The sequence below is a fragment of the Aulonocara sp. 'chitande type north' Nkhata Bay genome, linkage group LG12 (genome assembly GCF_057382095.1).
Source record: "Aulonocara sp. 'chitande type north' Nkhata Bay isolate Kocher_YH1m ecotype deep benthic linkage group LG12, A_spYH_male_GT1.1, whole genome shotgun sequence".
NCBI lineage: Eukaryota > Metazoa > Chordata > Actinopteri > Cichliformes > Cichlidae > Aulonocara > Aulonocara sp. 'chitande type north' Nkhata Bay.
The window spans coordinates 14,299,573-14,325,280 of record NC_141355.1 but is presented as its reverse complement, the minus strand read 5'-3'; the positions used below and the strand labels follow the sequence as shown (position 1 = coordinate 14,325,280).

The following is a 25,708-nucleotide window of genomic DNA, read 5'->3' as shown; positions in this document are numbered from 1 at the left end:
TGTTTAAAATGTTTTCTAATGTTCTAAATGTTTTTTCTAATTTATTTTTTATAAGCCAAACTGGGTAGTTTGTTTAGAAAACCGATCCAGGTTGGCAGGTCAGTTAAACAAGATCCATGTTTGTTTGAGAAACATGCCGAAATTTCTTTTTCAGGGGATTATCCTAGAGGTTTTTCCATAGTTCAATAATAATCTTCTTAACTTATTGTAATAAATGAAAGATTAAAGGATTTTATGAACCCAGAGAGTGCCTGGGCTGACATCTCTGTTGTTTTATAAAGAAAAGAAGATGCTCTGTCTAACCATCCTTAGTTTATGGATCCAGGTTGTAATGCTCATTATGATGAATAGATGGATGGATATCTCGAAACTAGTAAAATAGGCTATTAATTGTTGTGAAGTGATTACGATGTTATAAAATGTAGCTCTCCCGATTGCGATCTGATGAGCAGCAGTGAAGCAATTATTTTAGAAAGCTGCAGAGGCAACAACAAAAACCAAACTTGCTACCAGCGTGCACACAGCTGTTCATACAAATGCATTTACATGTGTGAACACACACACGCACGCACACACCATATCACTACTCAATCAGTACCTATAACACCATTACCATAACAAAACCACCCTTTGGTTTCCCCTCTTCTCATATTTACACATTATACTCATCACTATCGCTCAACCCCGTCCCGAACCAGCAGATGATGTCAATTGCTCCTCTCACTACCTCCCTGCCTTGCACAATGAAATAGATGTTCACCACAAATAGATAGGCGGTTGCCAGCTGTCTTCCAGACCAGGGCAAACAAAGAGGCCACTAATAAATCCAGCTTTACGGCTGGACAAGATCAACCACACTCCCTGCCTCCTTGCTCCATTTAATGTGGCTTCTTCTAAACAACGGAGGGCAAATTAAATGCCACTCAGTCACCAATAAAACAATGCAAACATCTTCCTGAAAGCACATAAAAGAAGATGGAAGTGTTGTCTAGGAAATGGTGATAGAGGCAGTGTTGCGCCACAGAGGCACGATATTAGACGGTAAGATGAGATACAGACAGACCAGGCCCACTAACCAGCAATGAATCATGATATGATATCTGATGCATATAGAGCATTGTGTGGATATGAAAGAAATGCATAAACTGCCAACAAAGGCTTGATTAAGATCATCAGGGTTTAGTAGTTGCTGCACTGGAGCATGATCTAGCCTGTTTTTTTTTTTTTTTTTTGGGGGGGGGGGGTTGGTCAGGCTTGTGAGGGGGTTGGGGTCAGTCCCCATGACTGAGCTCACTTGGAATGATGCAAGGCTGGGCTCAGCCTAAAATTTTAACAGATGACTAGCTGCCAAAGGAGGCACCTCTTTCGCTGCACGGCAAACACTGTAACCCTGGACAATTAGCAGATAGGCAGAGATGTAAGTTGGTAAGACCTGTTGAACATTCAGGTCCCCGAGGAAGAATAGCTTCAACTCTCATCGTGCACGTAATTACTGTCGGGTGAGAGAGGTCCCTGCAATATTTTCAGTTTCCGAATTTAAATTATGTTTGTTGAGATAACTTGAAGTGGCACATAAATACTTTCAAATAAATCTTAAGATATAAGGAACGGTGGAGGGAAACCAACGCTTAGAAATTACATTCAAATTAAAGATGATTACAATGCAGAAAAATCTAATTAACACCGAATGCAAAAGTTAAGAAGTAGAACTTTACAATTGGCAATTAAAGTAGGCAGATATATAAAGCAGTGTCTATTTCTTTTTTTATGTTGGTGTTGCCGAGGATGGATTACATTTTGTGTTTCATTGTCCTTTGCGCAGTGATTAGACAAACTATTCGTTTGATAAGATCCAATTGAAGAAGCCTGATTTGTTATGTTTGGTTTCGAGCCTTTGTTTTGGTGAGGTTTATAGAAGTTCCCTGGCAGTTGAAATAACTACATCCAAAACACCAAAACGGGCTAGATGGGACTATGCTTATGGAAGTGTGAATAATAATTTGTCGTAAAGCCTTCCAGGCTATTGTTAAATATTTTGTAAGGCCAAATGAGCTGGACACTACACAGGACCAAGATACTGAAACAGTCATAATCAAACCAGATATAAGTATACAGTGGTGTGAAATAGTGTTTGCCCCCTCACTGATTTCCTAGTGTTTTGCATATTTGTCACACTTTAGATGTTTCCGGTCATCCAACAAAATTTAATGATAGACAAAGGTAACCAAAACACACCAGCAAGTCCACCTCTGAATGGCTTAAAAAAAACTTTGGAGTGACCTAAGCCCTAACCTGAATCCGATTGAGGTGCTGTGGCACGACCTTAAAAAGCCGGTTAATGCTCAGAAACCCTTCAATGTGGCTGAATTACAACAATTCTGCAAAGAAGAGTGGGTCAAAATTCCTGCACAACGCTGTAAAAGATGCTTGACTGCATCCAGTTATTAGGCTTATGGGGCAATCACTTTTTAACACAGGGTCGCGTAGCTTTGGATTTTCTTTCCCCCTTAACAATAAATACCTCCATTTAGAAAATGCATGTTTTTTTACTTGTGTTATTTTTATCTTTTTCACAAGTGCTGCTTTGAACAGCAAAATTCGGTTTGGGTGTTCTGTTTAAATCACCACACTTCCTACCATATTCTCTTTTATTTCTTTATAGGTTGTTTGCAACCAAGTGCAGCGGCTGCATGGAGAAAATCGCCCCCACAGAGTTTGTGATGCGTGCTCTGGAGTGCGTCTACCACCTGAACTGCTTTTGCTGCTGCGTGTGCGACCGCCAGCTGAGGAAGGGCGATGAGTTTGTTCTGAAGGAGGGTCAGCTGCTTTGCAAGATTGACTACGAGAGGGAGAAAGACTTACTCAGCTCGGTCAGCCCGGATGACTCAGACTCAGGTGAGCCTTCTGCACCCTCTCACACAAGAGTGAGAACGACACTGTGGTGCGATCGTCAAATGGCACCAGGGTGTTGTATTCTGTATGCTCTGTCCCATCACAGCTGTGGCCACCTAAGACGTCCTCCATGAGGAACCTGGTTCTGAATCTTACTGGATTTAGTTTTAGTTTTGTTAATAGCAAAGGAATAAAGCAGTTCTAGATACTAGATGTATTGACATCTGAGGTCTTGCTTACAGCCCAGGCCGTAAAAGGTCTAGCGTAGCTCCATCTGCAGCTTTTCAGTGGCTGATTTTGTAGCATTCATTCGAGCAGGGAGCGTAAGTTTATGATACAGTAGGAAGTGGAAGCAGGACAAAGCCAAGCCACCCTGTATTAATGGTGCTCCATGCGTGGGCAGGATCTGGTGCTGGAAAGAATTAAATCACTGTATCACGGTGAGTGACAGAGGGATTTGAGGCCTTTCTGCAGAAAGCCTGCACCTCCACTCTTATCAGCTCTAGTGTTCCTCTCCTATAGCCTCCATACACATTGAGGCATCTTGCCAAGCCTCGCTGTTCACTACCATCTGGCTCGCATTTAAACATGCACAAAAGCAGGGAATTTGTCAAATACATCTGTGCCTGTGTCAACTTTTGTCAACTTGTGGGAATATTTGCTCCACGTCTTCCTCGTTTGCTTGTATCCCAGTGTATCGCACAGGCATGTCTTTTGTGCATGTCTCAGAATTTAAAGATGGAGAAAATGTTGACATGAATAGAGGTTAACCTCGGCATGTGGCAGATGAAATGTAGGTTTTCATTGGTTACATATCAGAACCAGATGACAGGAGACAATAAGCCATCAAGCATGCGCCTGCGCCCTGAAGTCATTGGGGTTTGTTAACAGCAATTGTAGTTTTGATTTGTAAACACTTTCTTTTAGCCTCATATGAAAAAAAAAATTAAATGTAATAACTGAATAATAAAAATTCTATCGTCATTTGTTTTTTGTTTTTTCAGCATCTACTAGCAATCAGCTAAAGGATGTGACCAGCCCAAACCAGTTTATGTATAAAGCATTATGTGGTGTTACATTATATAATATTGCATCATGTGCAGATATTTAGCCTATTACAACTTGCAATTCAGTAAATTAGCTTTCAAACTACTGTCTTATTTGAGTTGGTCTGATACTCTGTTCAAACCATGCTTGCTGGCTTCACAGTTTAGCTTAGCTTGATGGAAATGCTTCTTTACTCAGTGGGCCTGCCTCTTTTTAAATAGCATTTAGTATAATTAACTCATAGGTTGTGGAAGCAGATTAGCAGGTCAATTATTTTCAGTTATTAAACAAAATCAGGTCTCAGGAAACGGAAAACTCTATGAAACATTAATTATTTATCCATCCATCCATCCATTCGCTACCGCTTATCCTTTTCAGGGTCGCGGGGGGCGCTGGAGCCAATCCCAGCTGTCATAGGGCGAGAGGCGGGGTACACCCTGGACAGGTCGCCAGTCTGTCGCAGGGCTAACACATTAATTATTTATATTTTGCTCAATTTTAATTACTCTAAATCCAGATAGAGCTAATGGTGTAAATAAATTAGTGACGAAATTGTTGCTATTCTTTAAAGAATTAGACAGAAAAATACAAATTCAAGTTCTGTGAAATATAGTCCTTCTTTTTGTTCCATTATGTTTACAGTTGTTCATGTTGCATTTTATTTAAATAACTGTTATATTATTATATAGTCTGCGACACCATGAGTGCAGTGGGTTGCTGCATCAGAAAGATAGGTGACTTCACTGAAACAAGTAAAAACTGTGAAGCAAAATGGACATTATCTCGCCTAAGCAATATCAATATCAGTGGGTGCTTGTCATAATATTCCCTGATAACAGTGAAAAGTGAATATGGTGGGGCTTCCCAACAGACAGCTCTGTCCCAATTTAACGTCTGAACACACACACACACACACATATATATATATATATATATATATATATATATATATATATATATATATATAAATGATAGCAATTTTACTGACCCAGATTTTAATATCCTGCCCTTGACAGTTAAAGTTTAGCAAAGTGTATAAATTCCGTCATTATTTTAAGGTTAAGTTTGAATCGAGACTATCTTACATATTGTGTTGCAGGAGATGCATTTCCCATATGTACTCATTGCCTGTTTCATGTTGCACTTGATGTAGTACTCTTATCAGAGATTGATTCTGTGTAAATCAGAGAAAGCTGAGAGTAATAATTTACTAGTGACATTGTGTCCAGTTCAGTGACAAATGTGCATATTTCACTGTGCTTTCCATAGATGTCTGTAGGTCTAATCATACATGAGGCCTTTTCCTTTTGTAATAAATTGATAATGTATCAAAAACACATGTGTCTCCTTTGATTAGGCACTTGTGGTGTGTGAATCTCTTGAAATAGGGAAGAATGAAAATATATTTATCAGCAGACTGTCATAGACAAAAAAAATAAGGGTGTAGGCAGTTCAAGCTTGTGCTCATGATACAGAGAACTGATTCTCTTTACAGAGAAAAGTGACGATGAGGAGTTGGACATCAAGCCAGAGAAAGGCATAGGGAGCCAGGGGAAGGGGGATGACAGCAAGGATCCAAGGAGGCCCAAAAGACCACGAACCATTCTGACCACTCAACAGAGACGGGCCTTTAAGGCTTCTTTTGAGGTCTCTTCAAAGCCCTGCAGAAAGGTAAGACAAAGCTTTAATAACCAGCTGCAACTGAGTAAAGAAAATCTGAGATTTATGTTTTTTTAATTCCCTGGTAAGGGTTTAGATAGAAGTTGAGATGCGAACCACGAGCCCTACAGTAGTTTGACAAATAAAATTCTCAAATTAAAAAATCTCCCCCACCTCAAAGCTGAGCTTTGAAGTGGCAAGCAGCATTCTGTTCTGTGTTAACCGAGGCAGTCTGGTGTAACGCACTCCGTCTGCACCAAATGTCACACTGAGATAGGAGAACTCCCTCCATAGCCCGGGCCCTAAAACAGGCGCTGCACTTGGTCCGAACTTTGAAGCGGCAATAACCAGTAGGTCCAAAAAGACCACTGCATTCAGTCAGCATTGACTTAAAAGTAAATCAAAGAAGCAGTGCGGCTGTTAGGAACTGTGGCAGTTATGTTAAGGCGGAACGGGATTTCAGAGGGCTGTGAAGCGTTTCGGTTTTTTGTGTGATGCTCACAGTATTTTGTTTGGATTTTCAGGTGAGGGAGACTCTGGCTGCAGAGACAGGACTCAGTGTTCGGGTGGTCCAGGTGTGGTTTCAGAACCAGAGAGCTAAGGTGAGAGCAAATACCACAAAACAAATTGCATTTTGTGTCCTTACCCTACCCACTCCCAAAAAAAGCAGCTTCGGTCCATTTTAGAGTTCAGCTAGTAAATCACCACAACTATGTGTGTTAAACTTATCACTGCATTCCTTTTGCAAATGCAAAAGAGCAAGGAGCTGCAAATCTAGCTCACTCTTGCATTAAATGTCTACGCCCTCCTCTTTTCTGATGATTATCTTGTGAAAACCTTTGATATTTGACAATGAAGTGCGCTCAGATACAGATTTTACGCAGTTCATTCAAGGGTGAAGAGCGAGGAGCATCCTTTTTAAATTAAAGAGAGCATGTTAGTTTTGGGAGTTCCTCACAACTTTGACTCCTTCGTTTCAGATGAAGAAGTTGGCAAGAAGACAGCAGCAACAACAAGAACAACAGAATTCTCAAAGACTTGGCCAAGGTACGATGCTCCACATACCCTGCAAACACAATGGAGGCCCATTGTCTCTGGCAGCCCCAAGCTTAAAGTGATATTTGTACATATCTCCAAGTAGGTCAAGAGTGTTTGTATCGCGGCAATAGTTTGTTGTTGATGTTGACATCGGAATAGGGAGAAGGTGTACCAATTGCTTAATCTCAAAACAGGAACTTTTCTTCTCTCGCTTACGCTGCGCTCTAATCAAAGCTGTATTTGCTACTGATGCTGAATTACAAATTACAAATATGTCACTGTGTAAACAAGGGCACTTCACATGAAGGGTAAAATGGAAATTCAGTTTGGAAGCCAAATGAAATGAATCATCATCATTTCACCTAACCACTATAAAGGAAAGCGAATGGGGATGGGCTCCAGTGATGAAGCCACAAGAACTTTGTGTCCCACATTCAGTTAGCCAAGAGCATTGTTTGTAGAGGGAAATGGGAGAGAAGCCACAGCAAGGACTACCGTATGTTTCCATAAAAACAACAAGGGCGAGCAATCCACATATTTGGGGTACAAATAGGAATCTATCAGGAAGTACCTACTCTGTAGTTTTCTCTTGGTCAGCGTCACCGGCTCTCTGTTTGCGTAGTGGCATTTAATATTTTGCAGACTCATCTGAAGTCTTCTTGTTGGCTGTATTAACTTTGCCCCTTTGCTTTCATTGCCTTGCAGAGGTGATGTCTAATCGAATGGAAGGGATGATGAACTCCTTCACACCGCTGGCTCCGCCGCAGCAGCAGCTGGTCGCCATGGATCAGAATGGTTACAGCACAGACCCGTTCCAACAGGGGCTCACCCCCCCACAGATGCCCGGGGACCATATGAACCCATATGGTGAGCATCTACCCCACCCCCCCACCCCTCCCTTACACACACACACACACACACACACACACACTACTACACCCCCCAAAAACCCCACTGCTGCTTACAAAGCGCACACATGCCTGTCCCTTGATCAACCTCAAAGCTCCCCAGTGTGGGACATGTGCTCAGGCCACAGCCCCCTGATTTAAGTTGCTCACAGAGAAGAACGAGCAGCTTCTCCTCCCACATGAGATAACACAAGTGTTCTCATAAGCCGTTGGGTTTTGAAGTGTAATTTCAAATCTGTTTAATATGGTTTTAACTCCTTGCCCCCAGCCCTGTTACTGATGATGTTTCCGAATGTTGGTAAAAACATGTGGTCTATGTGGGCAGCTTAAGATAAAATGCACTGCAAATAATGATTGAAGACCGTGTGAGCTAATGAATCAGAATTGGAAAACAACAAGCCTCAGATTTCTGTTTGATAAAGGAAGGAATTAGAGCGCAAACAAAGGCGGGAGGGGGGAAAAGAAAAAAGAAAAAATCAGTCAATCAAGTGTTAGTCCACAGGATGTAACTGGAATAACACATTTTCGAGCGATGTCCTCAACATGTCCCAGAGGGACCATTTCCTGAAGTTCATAACTTCCTTATAATTTGCCTCCATTTAGTTCTCTTCGGTAGTAAGAACCAAATCCCCAGTCTCATCACTCTCCTTTGGTTTGGGGAAAAGAACAATATTGGCAAGGCATTAAAAGATATGTCTCAAAACACTGTCCCCATTTTGTGCAACACTATCATTAAGATCCAGAGTGCAATAAAGTTAACTATTCCCTCCAGAGAAATAACATGTTGAGGTTTTATGAAAGGCGTAAACAGTTGCTATTAACCAGATCTTTTAGGAGGATGCCCCTTGTTTACATGCTCCCTCACAGACCGCAATTGTCCCAGTGAGCGCAGCAAAAAGTGAGCTTTGATGATATCTAACAAAACAGTTCTCACATTTGTGATGACACATAACAGCAGTTTCTCAAAGGGACTATTAGTAATTATAATTTCCCAACGCTGCTATAAATCTCAAATACAAGATTACACCGATTTCACAGCCAGAGTAGGGTGTTGTGCTCTTTGAATGACGCCTTTGCCTCTGAATCCTGACGGCTTTTTCCGTATCCGCTCTCTGCAGGTAATGATTCTGCATTCCATGACATAGACAGTGACACGTCCTTAACCAGCCTCAGTGACTGCTTCATGGCATCGTCAGAAGTCAACTCCTTGCAGGCCCGCGTGGGGAACCCCATCGACCGCCTCTACTCCATGCAGAACTCTTATTTTGCGTCATGAAAACAGAAGAGGAAGCTAACATTAGCGCAGAATAAACTGCCCATCTCAACCTGAAGAGCGATGGATGGCCAGGACCTACGCTAACATGGACATGACAGAAGAAACACCTCCTTGCAGTAGCTCCTGGTTATGTGTGGAAGCTTACTGAAAAGATAGTAAAACCACTTATTGTAGGACAGTGACGATTCCTGGGGGAAAGACTTAAATATTGTTAGAGATTATTTGGTAGGATTGCTTATTTGTCACAGGAAATATTACTCTTTTCTTTGTTCACTTAAAGGAAATAAGTAGATATTGAAGCCACTGATTACACACTCTCAAGCCAAATAACACAAAGAATTTATACAGTGCATGATCAATTGTAAACAAAAAGTTTTTGTAAGCTCCCCCCTCCCTCCCTTCCTCCCCCAGTTAAGATGTGGTGTTTGGACTGTTTCTTCTTTCACACTACATGGGATTCCATGTTCACCGTTAGCATTTTGATCACTTTCCATAGGTTTAGATATTGTGTTAATAGTAAATAGGTGCAGCATGTCTGCAAGAGTGACTGTACATTTGTGTATGTATGAGAGAAAGAACTGTTTAGCTGAGACAAAAGTGGAGAATTTGGTGGACAAGTAGGATCAGTGAAGTGTAAATACTTTCCCCAGGCAAATTGGATGTGCATGTTAAAAATGGAAAGCATTCTATTTATTTAACTATAACAGGCTCTTGAAGGTACATATTAAAACTGAAAAGCTTTATTTAAAAAGGAGAGCATTTTTGTTGAGGAATTAGTGAGTTCATGAGTATCACAGCTCATCTGTATACCTTTTTAATATGAAGATTAACCCTCTTGTTTTTGTTTTATTCAGCCAAGCTGTAAATGGGCAAAGTTGCTATTTATTTCATACAGACCATAAACCTTTTGTTGTCATTGTCCTATGTGCATTATCAAAATGTTAAAGTTGCTAATTGACCAAAGTCGACTGGTTTGATGAATAAACAATGTCTTTCTCCTGATAATGTTAAATAAATACCATCAGTGACAAGTCATCAAGTATTACCAACTTTTGGGGCTCAAAAATTAAGCCAGTGTGGGAGTGCCAAAAACTGCAGTTGCTCAAATGACAACTTGAGGTTAATTCCAAAAGAAAGTCAGTCCTTTTGATGTTTTGCAGACATGTGATTAACCCTCTGATGTTAACTTGTCTATCATTTTGGACATGTGACAGTCATGGTATGAATAAGGCCCCAATCACACCGGCCTAGAGAACTGTCTGTGACCATCCAGTAATCTTTCGTCGTGAGGGGAAAATTAGTATTGCCTGACTGGTTATTGGTAGTTGCTGGAGGTTGATGGCAGTCGCTGGCAAAATGATTGTTAAAGCCCCAGTCACGCAGGCCAACAGACCTGCCAGTGACCCCCTTTCAAACAATGGTTGCTAGCAAAAAATGTGTATTCCCCAACTGGTTGGCAAGCATACTAGCATACTGCTGCAATCGTGGTTTGAATGGAAGTGGCAGAATTGTCTACACACACCGGCCAGCTAGTCCCTGAGCTGCAGTTAAACTGTGAAAAGTTTTTCATGTTTGTCTACAAACACTTGTAAACTACTAGCTGAGCTGTAGTAAAACCTGAAAAAGTGCAACACAAACCAGAAATGGAGACCATCTGTCTTCAAAGTAAAAATTGAAACATGTTGGCTGCAGCACTGAGGCTCAACTTTTACTTTGAAGATGAACCTTCTTTCATTTCTGGTTTGTGTTACAGTTTTTCAAGTTTTTATATTGCTCAGCTAGTAGTTAACAAGTGTTTGTAGACACAGGAAAAAACTATAGGCAACTGTGGAAATAACAACCGAAGCTATCCCCAGGACCCAGAACTAATCTCTCTCAGCAACAGCCACTGTTGCTGCTGCCATCTAGTCAGGGTAAAACACATTTCCCTAGCAACCATGGTTGTAACATGTGTAATACAACTGACAACTCTTGATCAATGTGTGTAGGATGTCACTCGAGAAACTTTAATAGACTTTGAATCATGGTATTAACTTGGTTAGGCATCAAACACCTAGATCTAGAGACCAGTAAGTGAACCTCTAGAAATCTCCAATCACTAGGGAAAAATTTGGTATATTGCCCAATTCGTTGGCTGCTGCTAGTTGAAATTGGTCCCAACAAAGGTGCTGCACCAAAGCCCTTTTTGTGATTGTTTTGGTCACTAGCATTTTGCTGGGGTCACCTGTAGTTTCCATGGAGGACGTCAGCTTGTCTACAAATATCCACCATTTATTCTCCAACCTGTTCAGAAAATTGAAGAAGTGCAATGCAAACTGGAAACAGAGACTGTTCACCTTCAGAGTAAAGGTTGGGCCTCACTGCTACAACTAACACATTTCAAAGGCCCAATTTTGACTTTGAAGATGAACAGTCTCCATTTATGGTTTCCATCATACTTTACCCAGTTATACTAGAATTTGGTGAATACTTTGCCAGTGTTTGCAGACAAGTTGCTGTCTTCCTTACAAAGTGCTAGTGACCAAAGCAAGAAGGTTTTCAGTGCAGCCCCGTATACCTCTCACAAATTGCACAGACTTTTCCCTAGCAACTAGTGGGGGTTACTGACTGGTCCATAGTCCTGCATGAATAAGGCCTTAGCAAGGTGAATCCATGACTGTATGGGTGCATCATGCAGACACAGATATCTCCAAGTTGGTGCAAACATAACATAGAACCCCCCCCCCAAAAAAAAAAATAATAATAATAATAATACCACAGTGGAGCAAGTATGGAGAGTTAGTGCAGTATCTGTATATCATATGTTTGTTACTTTCACTAATGTGCAGGTATCTGTGTATCCCAAGGAAAACATCTAGCTGACCAAGCTAGCTAGCCTTAGCTTATAACTCTGTGCTACATATCCTTAGTTTTTCAGTTCTGTGAGAACAGTACTCTATATTCACACTATTCTCAGCACGTGTGAGCTACTTCAGTTAATGGCCTTTATGCACAATTCATTAAATTCATCTTTAATTTTTAGCAGCATTATCAATGGTTCTCGAAAAATAATAGACATTATTGGTCCCAAAAAGTTCAATCCTAATAAAACTGGTGGTCACTTGACTTTTCTTTTAGCACCAATACTTAATTTAAATGCTTCTGTATTTAGTAAACATTATAATGTACTAAAATTGTGAAAACAGTAAAGATAACTACTTTACATTAGCGTGTTAGAGTTTTTTTGTGAACATTTTATAACACTGGCATTAGTTAGAACTTATGTAAGTCCTTTACAACTCATTGACTACATTTACAACTCAACTGTAACCTAGCTAATTTGTCCAACATCAGTAGCAGACCTGAGTAAGCATGAAAACATTCCAGTTTATGACTTGTCTGTAAGAGAATGCGGACGTTAAGGCATAAACACCTATGTGGGCTGAGGGTGAGGTCGGAGAAAAGTTCAGGTGACATACCAGTACAGCTGCACGACTACAGCGCAAACCCCACCTATAACCTCAGGGCTGTCGGGCGGTTTCTTGGAAGTACCATCTGGGTGCTCCTTCATCTCACTGACAGTTCTCAGTGCTGCCAGGCAGTCTTCCACCCACAGTCTGTTTAGTCATGTGACCAAACAGATTAATCAACACACGCATGATCTTGTGTCTTATTGTGTCTCGGTATGCTTCGCAAAATGTAACTAGCTAGAACATAACAGAAGATGACTGCACTATCTTCTCTCCATCTACCTATATATAACATTTACTGTCGATGGCTATCTTGTCTTCAATCTGACAGCCAGGTGTTGGAATTGTTACACTGCCATTTATCTTCGCTTGTCATTCCACAAGGAGGAAACGCCCTACAGTGACATCATCTTAGTCTTAGACTGGGTACTCATTGGACGGGTGAGATTTTGGTTTTAAAACACCCCAAATATTCGTCAAACCCAGCTGTGAATAAAAGGCACGGTCAGCTTAAGTTGCCATGCAGCAGATAAACTAAAGCATAGCAAACATGATAAACTGTCAGGCTGAACAGTGTGTGCGTCTGTTTGCGACTGTCTGCTTGACTTAGTGTGTGTCTGTTTTCAGGTTTAATGAGAACAACGAACATGTTAGCGTCAGGTTTCTAATATATATGTGGATTCAAGTGTGAAAGATGTGAAAGACTGAGTAAACAGACATGACAAAGACTTCCACTTACAGTAAACATGAATGAGGCTGTTACGCACACACTGTGTTTGCACGGGGGCCACGGTACAGTTGGTTCAAGCGCTCTCCTTTCAGGCCAGGCCAGGTGAGCTTACAGAAAGGTGTTTAGGTGTGGAGGAGGACAGAAGGTCCTACTGCTGACATTGTAGTGGAAAAGATGAGAGTAAACCTCAAAAACCATAAATCCTACGACATATTTTGAACATTGGCTGCTTTTTCACTCATTTTCAGACCTGTGAAACATTCAAAAGAGACTTAACTTAAGGGATGAACCAGTGTTCTGTCTAATTCTCCTTTTTGGAAAAAAAAAAACAAAATCAACCATTCAACATGTTTGTCCAGAATGTCCTGAATTTTGGTTTAGAACTAGATTGGTCTTGTTGAATAACTTCTGAAAATAATCATTTAGCTAAATTGTGGTGATGTGCTTTCATCACAGCACTCTCTCCTGTCAAGATTTAGAAGGCAATATGCCTGGATGGTAAACATGTAGCTGTCGCCACTACCCTGTTAGCTTATCTTGACTGAATTTAAATTCTAATCTAGCTCAAACAAAGGAAAGGGATAGCTTCCATTTTTTATTATTTCCTATGATAAAACTCTTTCCTGCCATAAACTGTCATAATCTTTATAATATAAATATCTACTCTATCCAATCTCCTCCAGGTGTGGAGTAGACTAGACTTAAAAACAAAAACACAAGCAAATACATGTGTTTCATCAACTATCTCCCTACAGTTTTACTTTTCGTTTGCCAAAAAAGTCACGGTAATGAGCAAACATAATCCATGTCACTGCTTGTTCACTGGCACTTGGTTGTGAATTGGCCAAAAGAGACCGTCAGAGGTTGAGGTAAGCGTGGCCCCGATATAAAAACAGTCACCCTGAAACCTGAGCTGGAGACACAAACTCACCAAGAGTTAAAGAGTCAACCCTCAGTATACTGTTAACACATTTTCTCTTCTACCTTTCTGGCACCACGTAGGAAATGAGTCTAGTGACAATATTTTCATTAGATAACCAAAATCCTGAAATTTTCTACCTGAGACGTAATTGGACGTTTGTGGTTCATTTAGTCTCCTTAACTGTTAGCTTTTCTTTCCCGGCCCATCAAAAACACATGGAGCTCGATTTGTTATTCGGGGTAATTTAAAGCAAGTTTCTGACCAGCTGCCCCATAAAAGCACAACGTGACCCGAGACAGTAGCTGAAGAGTGAACAACAGGGCCGCACATCCAACCCTTACTTCATCGCACTCACTCAGTCAGGGAGGGGCTCATCCAAACCATTTTTTTTTTCAATTTTATTTTGAAATGCCCATTGTTTAAAATTTACTGTTCTTCTAATTGGCATTCCCAGTTGTCATTTCTGAGCGTCACAGTTACATTTTCTTTCCAACCAAATCCAATTAATTGTTGCTTTGCCAGGCCAAAGACACTCAGACGTTTGTGGGTTTTAGCACTGTCTAGATTTCTTCTCATGATTTCCCAGGGTTCGCAGGAGTTCACAGCGAGTCCCCAGTTGAGACGGTTGGGGGAGGTTTTGGGGGTGTTTTTGTTGGGCATTTTCCATGGCGTGTGGTTAATTGTTCAGGGAGACTTTTAAGCAGCGTCTGACACATATTCTTTGAGCCTTGAGGGCTTGTGCATAATCAAATAAAAGGCTATAGTGTGGTTTTTTTTACCAGAGTGAGAGGTCATAGCCAAACCTCCGAGCATGCCCTCACAGCAGTGTGTTGCCCTGTTGTGTCAGTCAGCGGCGCAAGACATTGGTGCCTCTGTATGACACATTATATGCAAGTTACATGTCCAACATACAGTACTTCTTGGTTTCACTGTAACCAACTAGTGTACTGTAGCACCATAAACTGCGTGCCATAGATATGTGAACAGTGTTCATAGAGGTCAGCATATTTGTAGTATATAAGACTTTAAAATAAAATACAAAAGCCACAATTCGAAGGAGGGTTCAGTGAAAATCCAGTCCTATCCTCTCACATCTAAAAAGAAATTATTGGAACCTTGCCATAAACATTTCTGGCACACGTAAACATATTGCTGCAACTGTTTTATTCACCTCCTGCCTTTGTTTTATGCTGAGAAAAAAACAGCTCGGGATTCACATCTCAGCGCCCAGGGGTGTAGATAGAGCCCTGGATAGGGCTGAGTAATCCCCACCTCTATTGGAGCCCATCTGTTTTGGTTTTCATTTTTCTGCATTATTAGTGCTTATTGGTACATGGTCTAGGAGCGTAGCCAGGGTGTTTGAAGTCAAGGAGGAAGGTGATGCCAGGGGCATTAGCCGAAGGAATGGTGACCTTAAGGTCCGACACAAGGCAGCACTCTCACCCTCCGGGAGCCTCTCCCTTGATGTTGGAATCTAAGTCCTGCACTCTCTCCAACCCCAGGCTCCAGGGACATTACAAATTTGCCACATCATCTGACAATTGGGTAATATCTTAAGCATAACATTTTATTATTTGTGCCTTAGTCATAGTGTGCAGAGTCATGCATATTGCAGTTATAATTCTATTAAAAAGGGAAAAGTGGAGCTACATAACTCCCATATGATATGCACTACATAATTAAGGCACAACAAAGTTTTGAATTAGATGTGAATGCCAGTATAGCAGTAGACATGCACACTGATGAAGTTAAAATGTCAGTTTTAGTCTATGTGATAATCTCACAGGGGTACCATGTGGGTTGGCTCTAAAAGTCAACTCTTATGTTAAAAAGGATAGTTTAAAAAAAAAAAGGCTTTTGATAGTTCCCAACAGTTATGGGCGTGGCCACCTTGACAGCCAATCACTGTCTGTCCGTCTGCCTCGTTCCAGTAACTGCATTGGATCTCTTCACCATGTGTGTGCTTTAGAGCATTTCTATTGGATTACCTGGTTAGCATTATAGCTCGCCCTGTGGTACAGACCATCCAAGAAGTTTGTACTTCCGTTCTGGTGAGGAACGTTCTAGTATTTTATCAGCCTGTTATTGCAGCACTAATTAGCAAACATGTGTGCCTGTACATTTCACCCACACAGTTTATTGATGCAGCTGCTAACCAAGCTGGCTAGCGTTAGCTCTCCACCCTCTCATCCGGCTTGTGGTGACTTCTGGCTCTGAAAGTCAGTATAAAAATTTTCAAGGTTGAAGCTTCAAAATGTGGGTTGTAAAACCAAGGGGTGACATCACGGTGCTTACATTCGTCTTTTACCATGGACTGTCTATTGTCTTCACCTGCCCACACATAAATACATGAACCTCTCAGCTTTGTTTGCGGAGCAATTTTAATGCAATTACTTAACAAATAATATGGCGGGCTGTGCGGCAGATGTGCTAACTGTGGGGAGTAAAACTCCACTAGGTTATTTGTGCGTGTGGTTATTTAGTGTAGCCAAGCAAGTTAACTTTAATCGACTTAAACTTCAACCTTCATGTCCAAATATAGTCACTTTTGGCTCCAAAGATGGCAGCCGTCACAATGATTGACTCATATGAGGCCTCGTTTCTCCCTTCAGATGTTTTAAGAAGTAATACTAAGCACTAATAAGGCCTTCAAAGAAATTAAAGTTCAGGCAAATATTCTAATTGTCCACAAAGTGAATTTTGCTTTTATGATCAGTGTACCAGCTCCAGGCTGTGCGGCGGTGTAATAATGCAGATTACAATCCCCATGCTGTCTTTCAACTCTAGCTCTAGCAGAGGATAGTTTATGCTCCCACATTACACTTGTAATTTTGGCATTCTCTTGAGGACTAAATGACAAGCTAGGTCAATCAAATTTCACTCACATGAAGAGCGATTGGTAATTAGTACTGATATGTTTTCCAAATCATCACGTGCGCGGCCAGCTGATACCTGTGTTTATGATTACTCCTTGTGTTAAGTTACCTTCCGGAAAATAGACACCGGCACAGTTCAAGCAAACCTTTGTCCAACAGGGTGTGTCGTGGATGCGCTGTGCATTTGTCAAACTGGGAGCAGAGAATTAAGTTCGTCACTCTGGCAGATAAATGCAGCAATCATATTAAACACATTAGGAGGAAGAGTGTGTGTGCAGTGCAATACAGTTCAGGTTTCTCGGGCAATTTATTAAGAGAGCCTTAAAAAAAAGAAAGAAAGACTTTTACTTGAGTTACTCCTATTCCCAAAGTACGTGTGCATATAAAAGTAATCTGAAAGCTTGTTAAAGTCTGAATTCAGAGTAACTCCTTCACTCTTGTGTGGATGAAGTCAAACAGGAGAGGAGGAAGTCTCCCCTGGCTGTTCACAGCAGCTCACACAAACATTACCTCTGGGTGTAGGATACGATGCAGGAAAAGGTGAGCCCAGAGCTGTATATTTAAGCCCTGGATGTTTTGACAGAACTCACCTGTGAGGCTGATAAATCACTCGCAGTGTACACTCAGAGTTGAGCGTGGACAGTAAATCTGAAAGTCAACAGCCAGTGCGGGCTAAACCAAACTGTTAGGAATTCTGTATTTGGCACACCTCCTGTCATGTATACCCTATTTATTATATACCCTTAATGACTTTCTGGAGACCGTCAGTGAGTTAAAAGACATACGCTTGCTCTCAAAATAGAGCTTGACCCACGTCCTCCACCTAACTGGTTATAAAAGATGCTTTTCTGTTTGTTTAGATAAATTAAATCCGGCTAATTAGTAAGATGTTTTTAAAACTGTAAATCAGTATCTACTGAGTGCCATGCTAGCTATTGCACTGAGATCATCTAATGACCACTGGGCCACATTTGACTCCCACCGTTTGAACATTTGACCCACTGTAATTTAATAATTTGTGTTTTCAGAGGACAGAGGTCAGTGTGACTCTGCCCCAAACTGACCTTTTACATTGTAGCAAGAACCAGCACGATTATCACTACATCATGACAATTATAATCCATAGTGTTACATATGAATATCATTTGTCCGTCCTGTCTTTCTGTCCAATCCCCCTCCCGAGAGACAGCGCTCCTCTAATAGAGTTTTGATGTGGAGAGCATTGATTAGCCTCCTGCTCTCTTCCAGTTAACAGCATACAATCATCCTTTGTGCGCCACCCGACCTTTCGGTGTGTTTTTATTATATGGACTAAAACGGCCCCAAATAAACTGCGGATGAACTGCCTCCTCTTGCTAGCTTTTCAAAAGGTTAGTAAATTTCACCATATGGATTTTTTGGTGTCTCCCCCAAATGTCATGGCTTAATTATTAACTGTGGGGCCATTTTGGAGAGAGATTTGCACTTTTACAATATTGTTGTGCCTGGCGAGGTTAAGTGTTGGGAGTTCAAGGAAGGCCATTGTCCTCCCACTGTTTTAATGAAGATGGATTTAGAGATGAAATGTTGTGTGTAATAAAGACAGCGTGACCTTTAAGTCCTTGCCATAGGAAGCATGCCGATAGCTTGAACGGACAAATAATTAGCTTTAAGACTGTTATAACAGGTTTCCGCTGATGAATGAGTAAAGATATTTTATCACCAGCTCTTGTAATATGCATCATGACTGATAGCTGTAATGAAATTGTTCACTGAGCGTTCCAATAGATCAGGATCTACGAGCCCTAACTCAAGATTATAACCAGCCACCAACACCAAAGGTCGCGACCTCCCTGTGTGGCCGTTATGAGTAAATATTGATTACACTAGAGTCCGTCGGCTAACTAGAGCCACCCGAGCACAACACAGCTGTGTACTATGGTGTTTTTTTTTTCTCAAAGTAACATGTGATCTAATCCGAGCCTCAGCCCTGCTTTTGCCCCAGCCGGTTCTTTCTGCTGTGCGTATCAGCATGCGTGCCTTTGCTCCAGGCTCGAGTTTCTCAGAGCTCCTGCTTAGTGCAGTCAGACCTTCGCATGGCGCTGCATCGGAACGGGCTGCCCCGAATCTTGAAGTCAGGGCTTCCTCGGGGGTAGAGGCGTCCCTGCTGCTAAGGAGGCACGTCAGTTTCTGAGTTCACATGTTCCTCATCCCCACCTTTATGCATGTCATCAGACTCGCTGTGCCCGCCTCGGTGAAAGCGCTCTGCTGACTTCCTGTGCTGACAAGCGGGACGTGACGAACTCCTTGGCGCTGAGCGCTAAGAACCTTGCAGGGCATTGAAATAAAATTAGTAAAACTTTGTTATTTAATGCGTAATGTTGCCAGGTTCGTGATACAGAATATGCAGCAGCTTTCTGTGTTAAACAGGCTCTTTTTGAGAACAGGAAGTGATGTTTGACTAATATGTGGCAGAGATCCCTATGTATTTCAGTGAGCTAGTTTTACCACTGAAAAAGGCAACAACAGGGGTTTTCCTTAGCTACACAGCTCTCTACTTCTGTCTATCTACATATCTACATATATATATATCTCGTTTGTTTCAAAACGTTGAGAACAAAAAGTTATGATTTTTCTGGTGTTAACGTTTTGAATGATTTCAGCACCATGAGGGTGCCAGGCATCGTGGACGTTGTTACCTTCAGGCTTGGCTTGTCTAACCGTTTCTCCCATTTTCCTGTCTTTCTTCCAAGCTTAACTAACCAACTGCTGGCAGTAGCTTTACAGCATGTCAGCACAGGAGGCATTTTTCGTCGCTTTTCTAAGACCTCCATTCAATGCACATCGGAAGAAACAGATAAGTTTCTATTTTAACCAGTCCAACTGCCTAGAAAACATAGCTGCTCGTGTTTAGCACTGCCTTTAACACAGCTGCTCTGGGTCTATTTTCTATGTTTTGCATGTGTACCTGCATCTGTATTATAGGGCATTGTTAACCTTGTCAGAGTATTGATGCAATTTGTTCTTTTGAGTCTTTCTTGATACATAATTAAAAAGAGCTCACAAATCCAAACACAAAGGGAGGATTTTGAGCCACTCAGCAGCAGCAGCAGTGGTGTCAACTTTGACAGATTGACAGAATGGCCTCATTTTCTTCTTCGGGTGTTTGGGAACCGGAGGCTCGGGAGAAGGCAGCAAGCCCTGACAAAGAGCTGCCATTGCACAGAAACCTACCCACAAACCCTTGCCTGTGGCTTTCCCTTTGAAGGTGCATGTCTCTTCTTGACATTTCTTGTTGACTCGCCTTGGGAACGTTGAATTCCATCTTCTCGGTCCAAAGTTTGTGTTTAAACTACGTGAAACGATGCAGAAGATAAAAACCACTTTGTTGCCATTCAACTGAGGGACAAAGTCATTAATCGTCTTGAGTACCCAAAACAACACGCTGGCCGCAGTTTCTAACGTGCTGCCGTGACGCCTTGAAGTGAGGAACATCTTTGCACTTCGTAGTGGAAAACACAGATGAGGTCATGCAAAGCTGAGGCTGGTTTTGAAAGATACCCCTGCCTCCTGAATAGCACATCGCTCTGCTTCCTCTGCCGCATGCACACCAGAGCTGACGGGGAACATGGCATATTTGTGTCACTCCAGCAATTGGAACAGAGCAACATTAATAGACCGTGCGGGTTGCAATGCAATTAAAACATAAATATGCAAAGCAGATGAGTTTGCCAATGCTGTGCTGTATGTGAGGAGACAGGTGCCAGCCATCTTTAGTGTTTACAACAAAGATACTCCAGCAAATGGGATCACTGTGATCAGACTGGATTAATTTGCCATGTCTGGGAGCTTGAATTTCAGTATGACTTCAGCCTAGGACAATCTAAAACAGTAAATGATCTCAGCAGGAGGAACCCAGGTCTGAAACAATAAAGTAATGTGAGGCAGATATGAAGAAACTACCCATGTTAATATATCAAAAGATCTTGTAAACTGTCAATGCACCGTAATGAGCAGAGTTACTATTCTTTTACACTCAATGACAAACTAAGACATACATGACTTCAATATCTCTCTTCTCAGTCATCATATAATTCAAATTAGCTAATGATCATTGCCTGTCTATTAAATCCCTTTGATGTAAGAGGAGGTGCCCAAAACATTCGGCGTGTCAGAACAGACGACTTTGTTCGCTCCGGGGCAGCTGCAGCAGAAAGCCGGCGTGTTTCAGATAGTGAAAGCTGACAGAGTCCTGGCTGTTGAGCTGATTCTGGTTTACTGACATGCCCTGTCCTCTCGCAGGGTGCTCACATTCTCTTTCTCACTCTCGGTGGTCTCGCGTTCATTTCGCCTGATTGAGCAGTCGGTTACAGTTGCGGCGCGGAAAATTCTACACATTTACACAAAATGTCCGTCAAGTAGTGACCGTTCAATAATATAGCCTTTACAGCCAATACCCAAGGACCCGTAGGCCATTAAAGGGGCCATTACCAGTGAAATCCTTGTCTGGTCAAGTGGAGGCAAACTAATGTGTTGCTGTGAGGAAAGGTCCTCATTGTGAGAGTTGCAGAAAGAGCTGCAGGGGGAGATGGGATCAATTGCAAATTAAACTAGTAGCCATACTGTAGCTAGTGTTATTAAACAACAAAGTGTTGGTTCACCATGGTAGCTCCTTCAAAATTACATCTGAAGCCATTACAAAAAAAAGAAGAAGTTCTAATTAACTTCACGAGTCACTGGTTTGTTTGGAACGCTTCCGACATTTTCATATGTATGATGAATATGCTCGAAAAGTAAGATTTACCCAGTAGCTCTTATGCACTCTAAAGTTTGGGGAACAAACACCGAGGCTTGGGTTGACAGCTGCTGACAGCCAAACTGAATTAGATCAATGTAATTGATTAAAAAAACAAACCTTGCTGAAAATTCTTGCAGATGTGTGAAAATGTGCGATCATCTAAACTGCTCCCATTCTACCCGTTTGATAAACTGGACAAGCTCCTGATTTGAATTGCTGTGTTACATGAATATGTAGCAAGTGATTCCTTGTACAATCAGCCATTCAGACAAGTCTGTAGCTGCCGATAGTTTGTGACGAGTTTAATTCTAGACTTCCACATCTGTTTTTGTTTTCCTTCGGGTTTAAACTGTCTATCACGGCGCAGTTTTCCAAAATTTGCTGGGTGTTTCTCGACGAACCCACACAAAATTTCTCCAGCTCCGGTAATAAATTTGCTTTCATATTTCATCTGTGGTTACCCATATATGCATTAGCTTTTCTTCTACTTATGTTTTCAATAAATATCTAAATGCCACTTTTGGTTTGTTTTTTTTGTTATTCGTCTACTGTATGAGCTTCTGCTCAGCTAATAATAGAGGCTTACCCTGTTTCCAAAGTGACATAATCAAAATGCACTAGAAAAAAACTCTACAAACTAAACAGCATGTAGGTGTGTTAACACTCATACTTTTGTAGAGCGAAGCAAAATTTTTTACTTGGAGGGGGAGGACCTTGTGTCTTGGATTAATTAAGATGAGGAACTCCCACTTTGCGGAGCTTAGCGTGTGCGGGGCGATGTTTTCTTCAGTCTTTTCCACAGGGATAGGTTTGCACTCATCTTTGATAGTTAACCCTATGTGACCCCTCCCTAGAGCCAGTCCCACTCCCACTTCACTGCTCCTGCTTCTCATTAGAGCCTGTCCACTAGTCTGACTCGGCCTAAGTAGGCCGACACCCAGGCCACTGACCCACTGGTTCCTCCCAAAGACATAAAAAGGTATGTATGTGTGTGTGTGTGAGTGAGTGTGTGAGTATGCTGAGCTATGACTGCGTGGGCTCTCAAGAAGGCTTATCAGTTATTAAGTTGTCAGTTTAATTCAGACATGAAATAAAACTCAATTTACTGTCAGATTAGTATGTATGCATGAATATTTTACTGTGAAATTCCACTAACTTAACAGTTTATTTTGGCAACATTGGAGGTAATATGTTACTGCTCTGTCTGAAAAATACAGATTTGTCAAAATCAGTGAACCAAACGGAGCGGCAATGAATTGATTTAAATTCCTCCAATGCCACATTTTTGTCTGTCGCGAACGCAGCAACGGATAAAAATGTTGTTTGTGTGTGCGTTCATTTCAGGTACTTTCCCCATGACGGAATCAGGCAAGATCCGAGTGTTTTGATGAACATATTTTACAGCAGAGGCGACAGAGCTGAAACTGCAGCTGAGTCATTATCCTGTATCGTTGGCTATCTCAGAGGATGATGAGACATGAATTTGTCTGACCTACACAGGGCAGCACAAAGGACTGAATTCAAAGCAGGGCACCCGGGGGCCAAGCTGGCGGCAGGCCCAGCTGAGGAGCACCAGCCAGTCACCACCTGCATACTGCTGCTCACCCAGTCCCCCCCCCCCTCCCCGAACATCACCACCACCCTCTGTCCATCCCCTCCTCCAGCGACCAACCCCTCCTCCTCCTCCAACCCGCTCTGACAAGCCTCATCTGCATCCTGGTCATATCCTTCTCCCACTCTTAATATCTCCCCGGTCCATCTCAGCTGTCCATCAAATTCTATGTGAAGGCAACAGTGTGGCCTCAGCTGTGAACACCCTTTTCATTCTGTCGCCGTGCTGCAGTCCAGCCGATTTTTTGAGATAAAGCAGCGATCGAACGAACTTAAATGCCAAACGTGTTTGATGTCTGAAGATGAGAATTTGGTTTTGAAGGCCAATGCTGCCCTTTTGTTTCATTCTACAGTACTGTATAATTGCTGTTTGGACAAAAGGGAAGGGGGAAAAAAGAATCGACCCTGGTGCTTTTACATGGTAAAACTTGGTATAGAAAGATCACAGTACTTAGAGGTGATATAATTACTGTGTCTTATCTCATCAGCGCTCCCAGAAACATACAATCTCAAACAATTATGTCACTCAAAAAGATGTAAGATGTTGTAGGACAGAAAGTCAGGTTTCCAATTTCACAGGTCAGCGAAATGATGATCATGTTCCAAATTGAGTTTTAGACTTCATTCAGCTGCTCAATCCATATAAATGTTTTTTTTTTATCCATGTCACAGAGTTATCAATAAGAGTTTGATTATTTGCCTTAAACCTTGTGTTCACCCTCAGAAGTAGTGTCTCTGCTGCCTCAACAGTCACCAGTGTGGTTCTCTCTTAGTTCAATACTGCCCCCTGGAAAATAGTCTGTGTACTGCATGCAGCAAAACTGGATGAGGACGTAAAAAGATGCCAGCCCCCTGGACTTATCATTTAGTCCTCTTATCAGCCTCCAGTGAAGTTGTGGGCTTCCAAAGCTTGGCATTGGACCACTGTGACACTGTAGGACACAGTGATGATGATAATGATGTCAGGATGTCTGTTGGACCACCTACACACACACACACCCACACACACACACACAAACATATTAATTGCCAGGATTATTATTAATAACTGCAGTGGCGATATCATTATCATTAGCGTATCTGCTAGTAACAACAGCTCTCTTCTTCTCCTCTGTTTTTTCTGTCACAGTCGATCCCAGTTTAAATTTTCACCTTTATCGTGATCACTGTTTGCAATTCATTTCCCGTCAAACTCGGATGTCACAGCCTGGCTGACCCTTGCCCTTGAGCAAAACTAATATCAAAACAGCGAGCTGTGAGAACAACTGAGCCAGACAGGGAACACTGGGATGCCACTGCCAGACAATAGGAGGGTGAGAAGGAGGATGGTAGAAATTCTCCTCCCAGCTGTAGACCTCGTCGAACCCCAAATCTGAATTCCTGAGCTGTTCTGGAGGAGCCCCGAGGGCTGGCAGAACGGCGTCGCGCGTTATGGGAGTCTGTCCTTTCTCTGTGAGCCCAGGCAGGGGATTCGGTGAGGAAGGTGGGGGTGTTTGATAACACTGCATTTTTGACCCCCTCTCGTTCTTGCTGTCTCTTCAGCAGCGTCGGATTCACGCAGAGACACCGGCAATCCTTTAGACCTGTCTCTTAGATTCATGCCAAGACTAATTCACTGGCTCATCGTGGGCGACAGTGTTTGAAACCACGCATCGGCTTCCAAGGTAGACTAATGGGAGAGTTCACAGAAGGTTAAAGGGTTAGTGTGCTTTACTACTGCTCTGACCTTGATCACCAAAGTAATTACGAGGGAGGGAGGGACCGAGAACATGCCTGAGGCTGTGGACGTGGCAGAGCAAGCCAGCACAATGTGTAAGTGTAAATGCTCAGGTGTGCGTGGCGTGGGTGTGTGCACATATTTGCCTATTTCTCCAAATACAAGCGATCCCCAAACAAACCAAATCAATTGAAGGAAATGTCACGTTTGATTGTGTAATTCACCTGACTGCAATATTTTTATTTTAAGCAAGGAAGGAAACCAAGTCATGTGAAGTCCTGCTTCAGTAAAAACACCAAACAACTGGAAGGAACTTGCCAAACCCAGCAACTGTTCTTTTTCCGAAATGCTCAAACATACTCTTGTAATAATCCCATGAAAAAATAGAGTAATTAGAACAGCTGGTGAAGTTTTCTGGTGTAGTCAGATTCTTGAAGGAATTCGTCGATGCCGAAGAAAAGCCTCACGTCGCTCCTAGCCTCTTTGATGCTGTCTTACTGCATGAAAGTTGACATGTCATATCGTGTGTGTTCATCAGCGTGCCGCAGCTCCCCTCAGAGCACGAACTGCAGCTCCACGCAGGACCGGTTCGGCCTCCGAGGGGGCGGTTCTGGAAGCAATTCTTTATCAGTAATGGGTCGGGGGGGTGGGTGGGGGGGGTGTCACACAATGGGGACACTTTGTCAGATCTGTTGGGGATGCACTGCGGTAGGCAAAGGGGTAGCTTTGATCTTGGCGCGTATGCTCACCGGAGTGTGCCATGTCTGAAAACTGATCTGCTCTTTGACTTTGTCCTCCCAAAACCA

General features: G+C 42.1%; 1 protein-coding gene across 4 annotated transcripts in view; it reads left to right on the top strand.

The window, feature by feature from the left end:
* Window positions 1-11,956, top strand: part of lmx1bb (LIM homeobox transcription factor 1, beta b) — a 53,625-nt gene extending 41,669 nt beyond the window's left edge. For all 4 annotated transcript variants that reach the window (XM_086313679.1, XM_086313677.1, XM_086313678.1 and 1 more), the window contains 6 exons: window positions 2,663-2,895; window positions 5,435-5,610; window positions 6,123-6,200; window positions 6,579-6,645; window positions 7,342-7,503; window positions 8,663-11,956. In XM_086313679.1, coding sequence (XP_086169805.1) covers window positions 2,663-2,895; window positions 5,435-5,610; window positions 6,123-6,200; window positions 6,579-6,645; window positions 7,342-7,503; window positions 8,663-8,820 — 874 coding nt within the window. In that variant the 3' untranslated portion in view covers window positions 8,821-11,956. The remainder of the gene's footprint in view (window positions 1-2,662; window positions 2,896-5,434; window positions 5,611-6,122; window positions 6,201-6,578; window positions 6,646-7,341; window positions 7,504-8,662) is intronic.
* The last annotated feature ends 13,752 nt before the right edge of the window (window positions 11,957-25,708 follow it).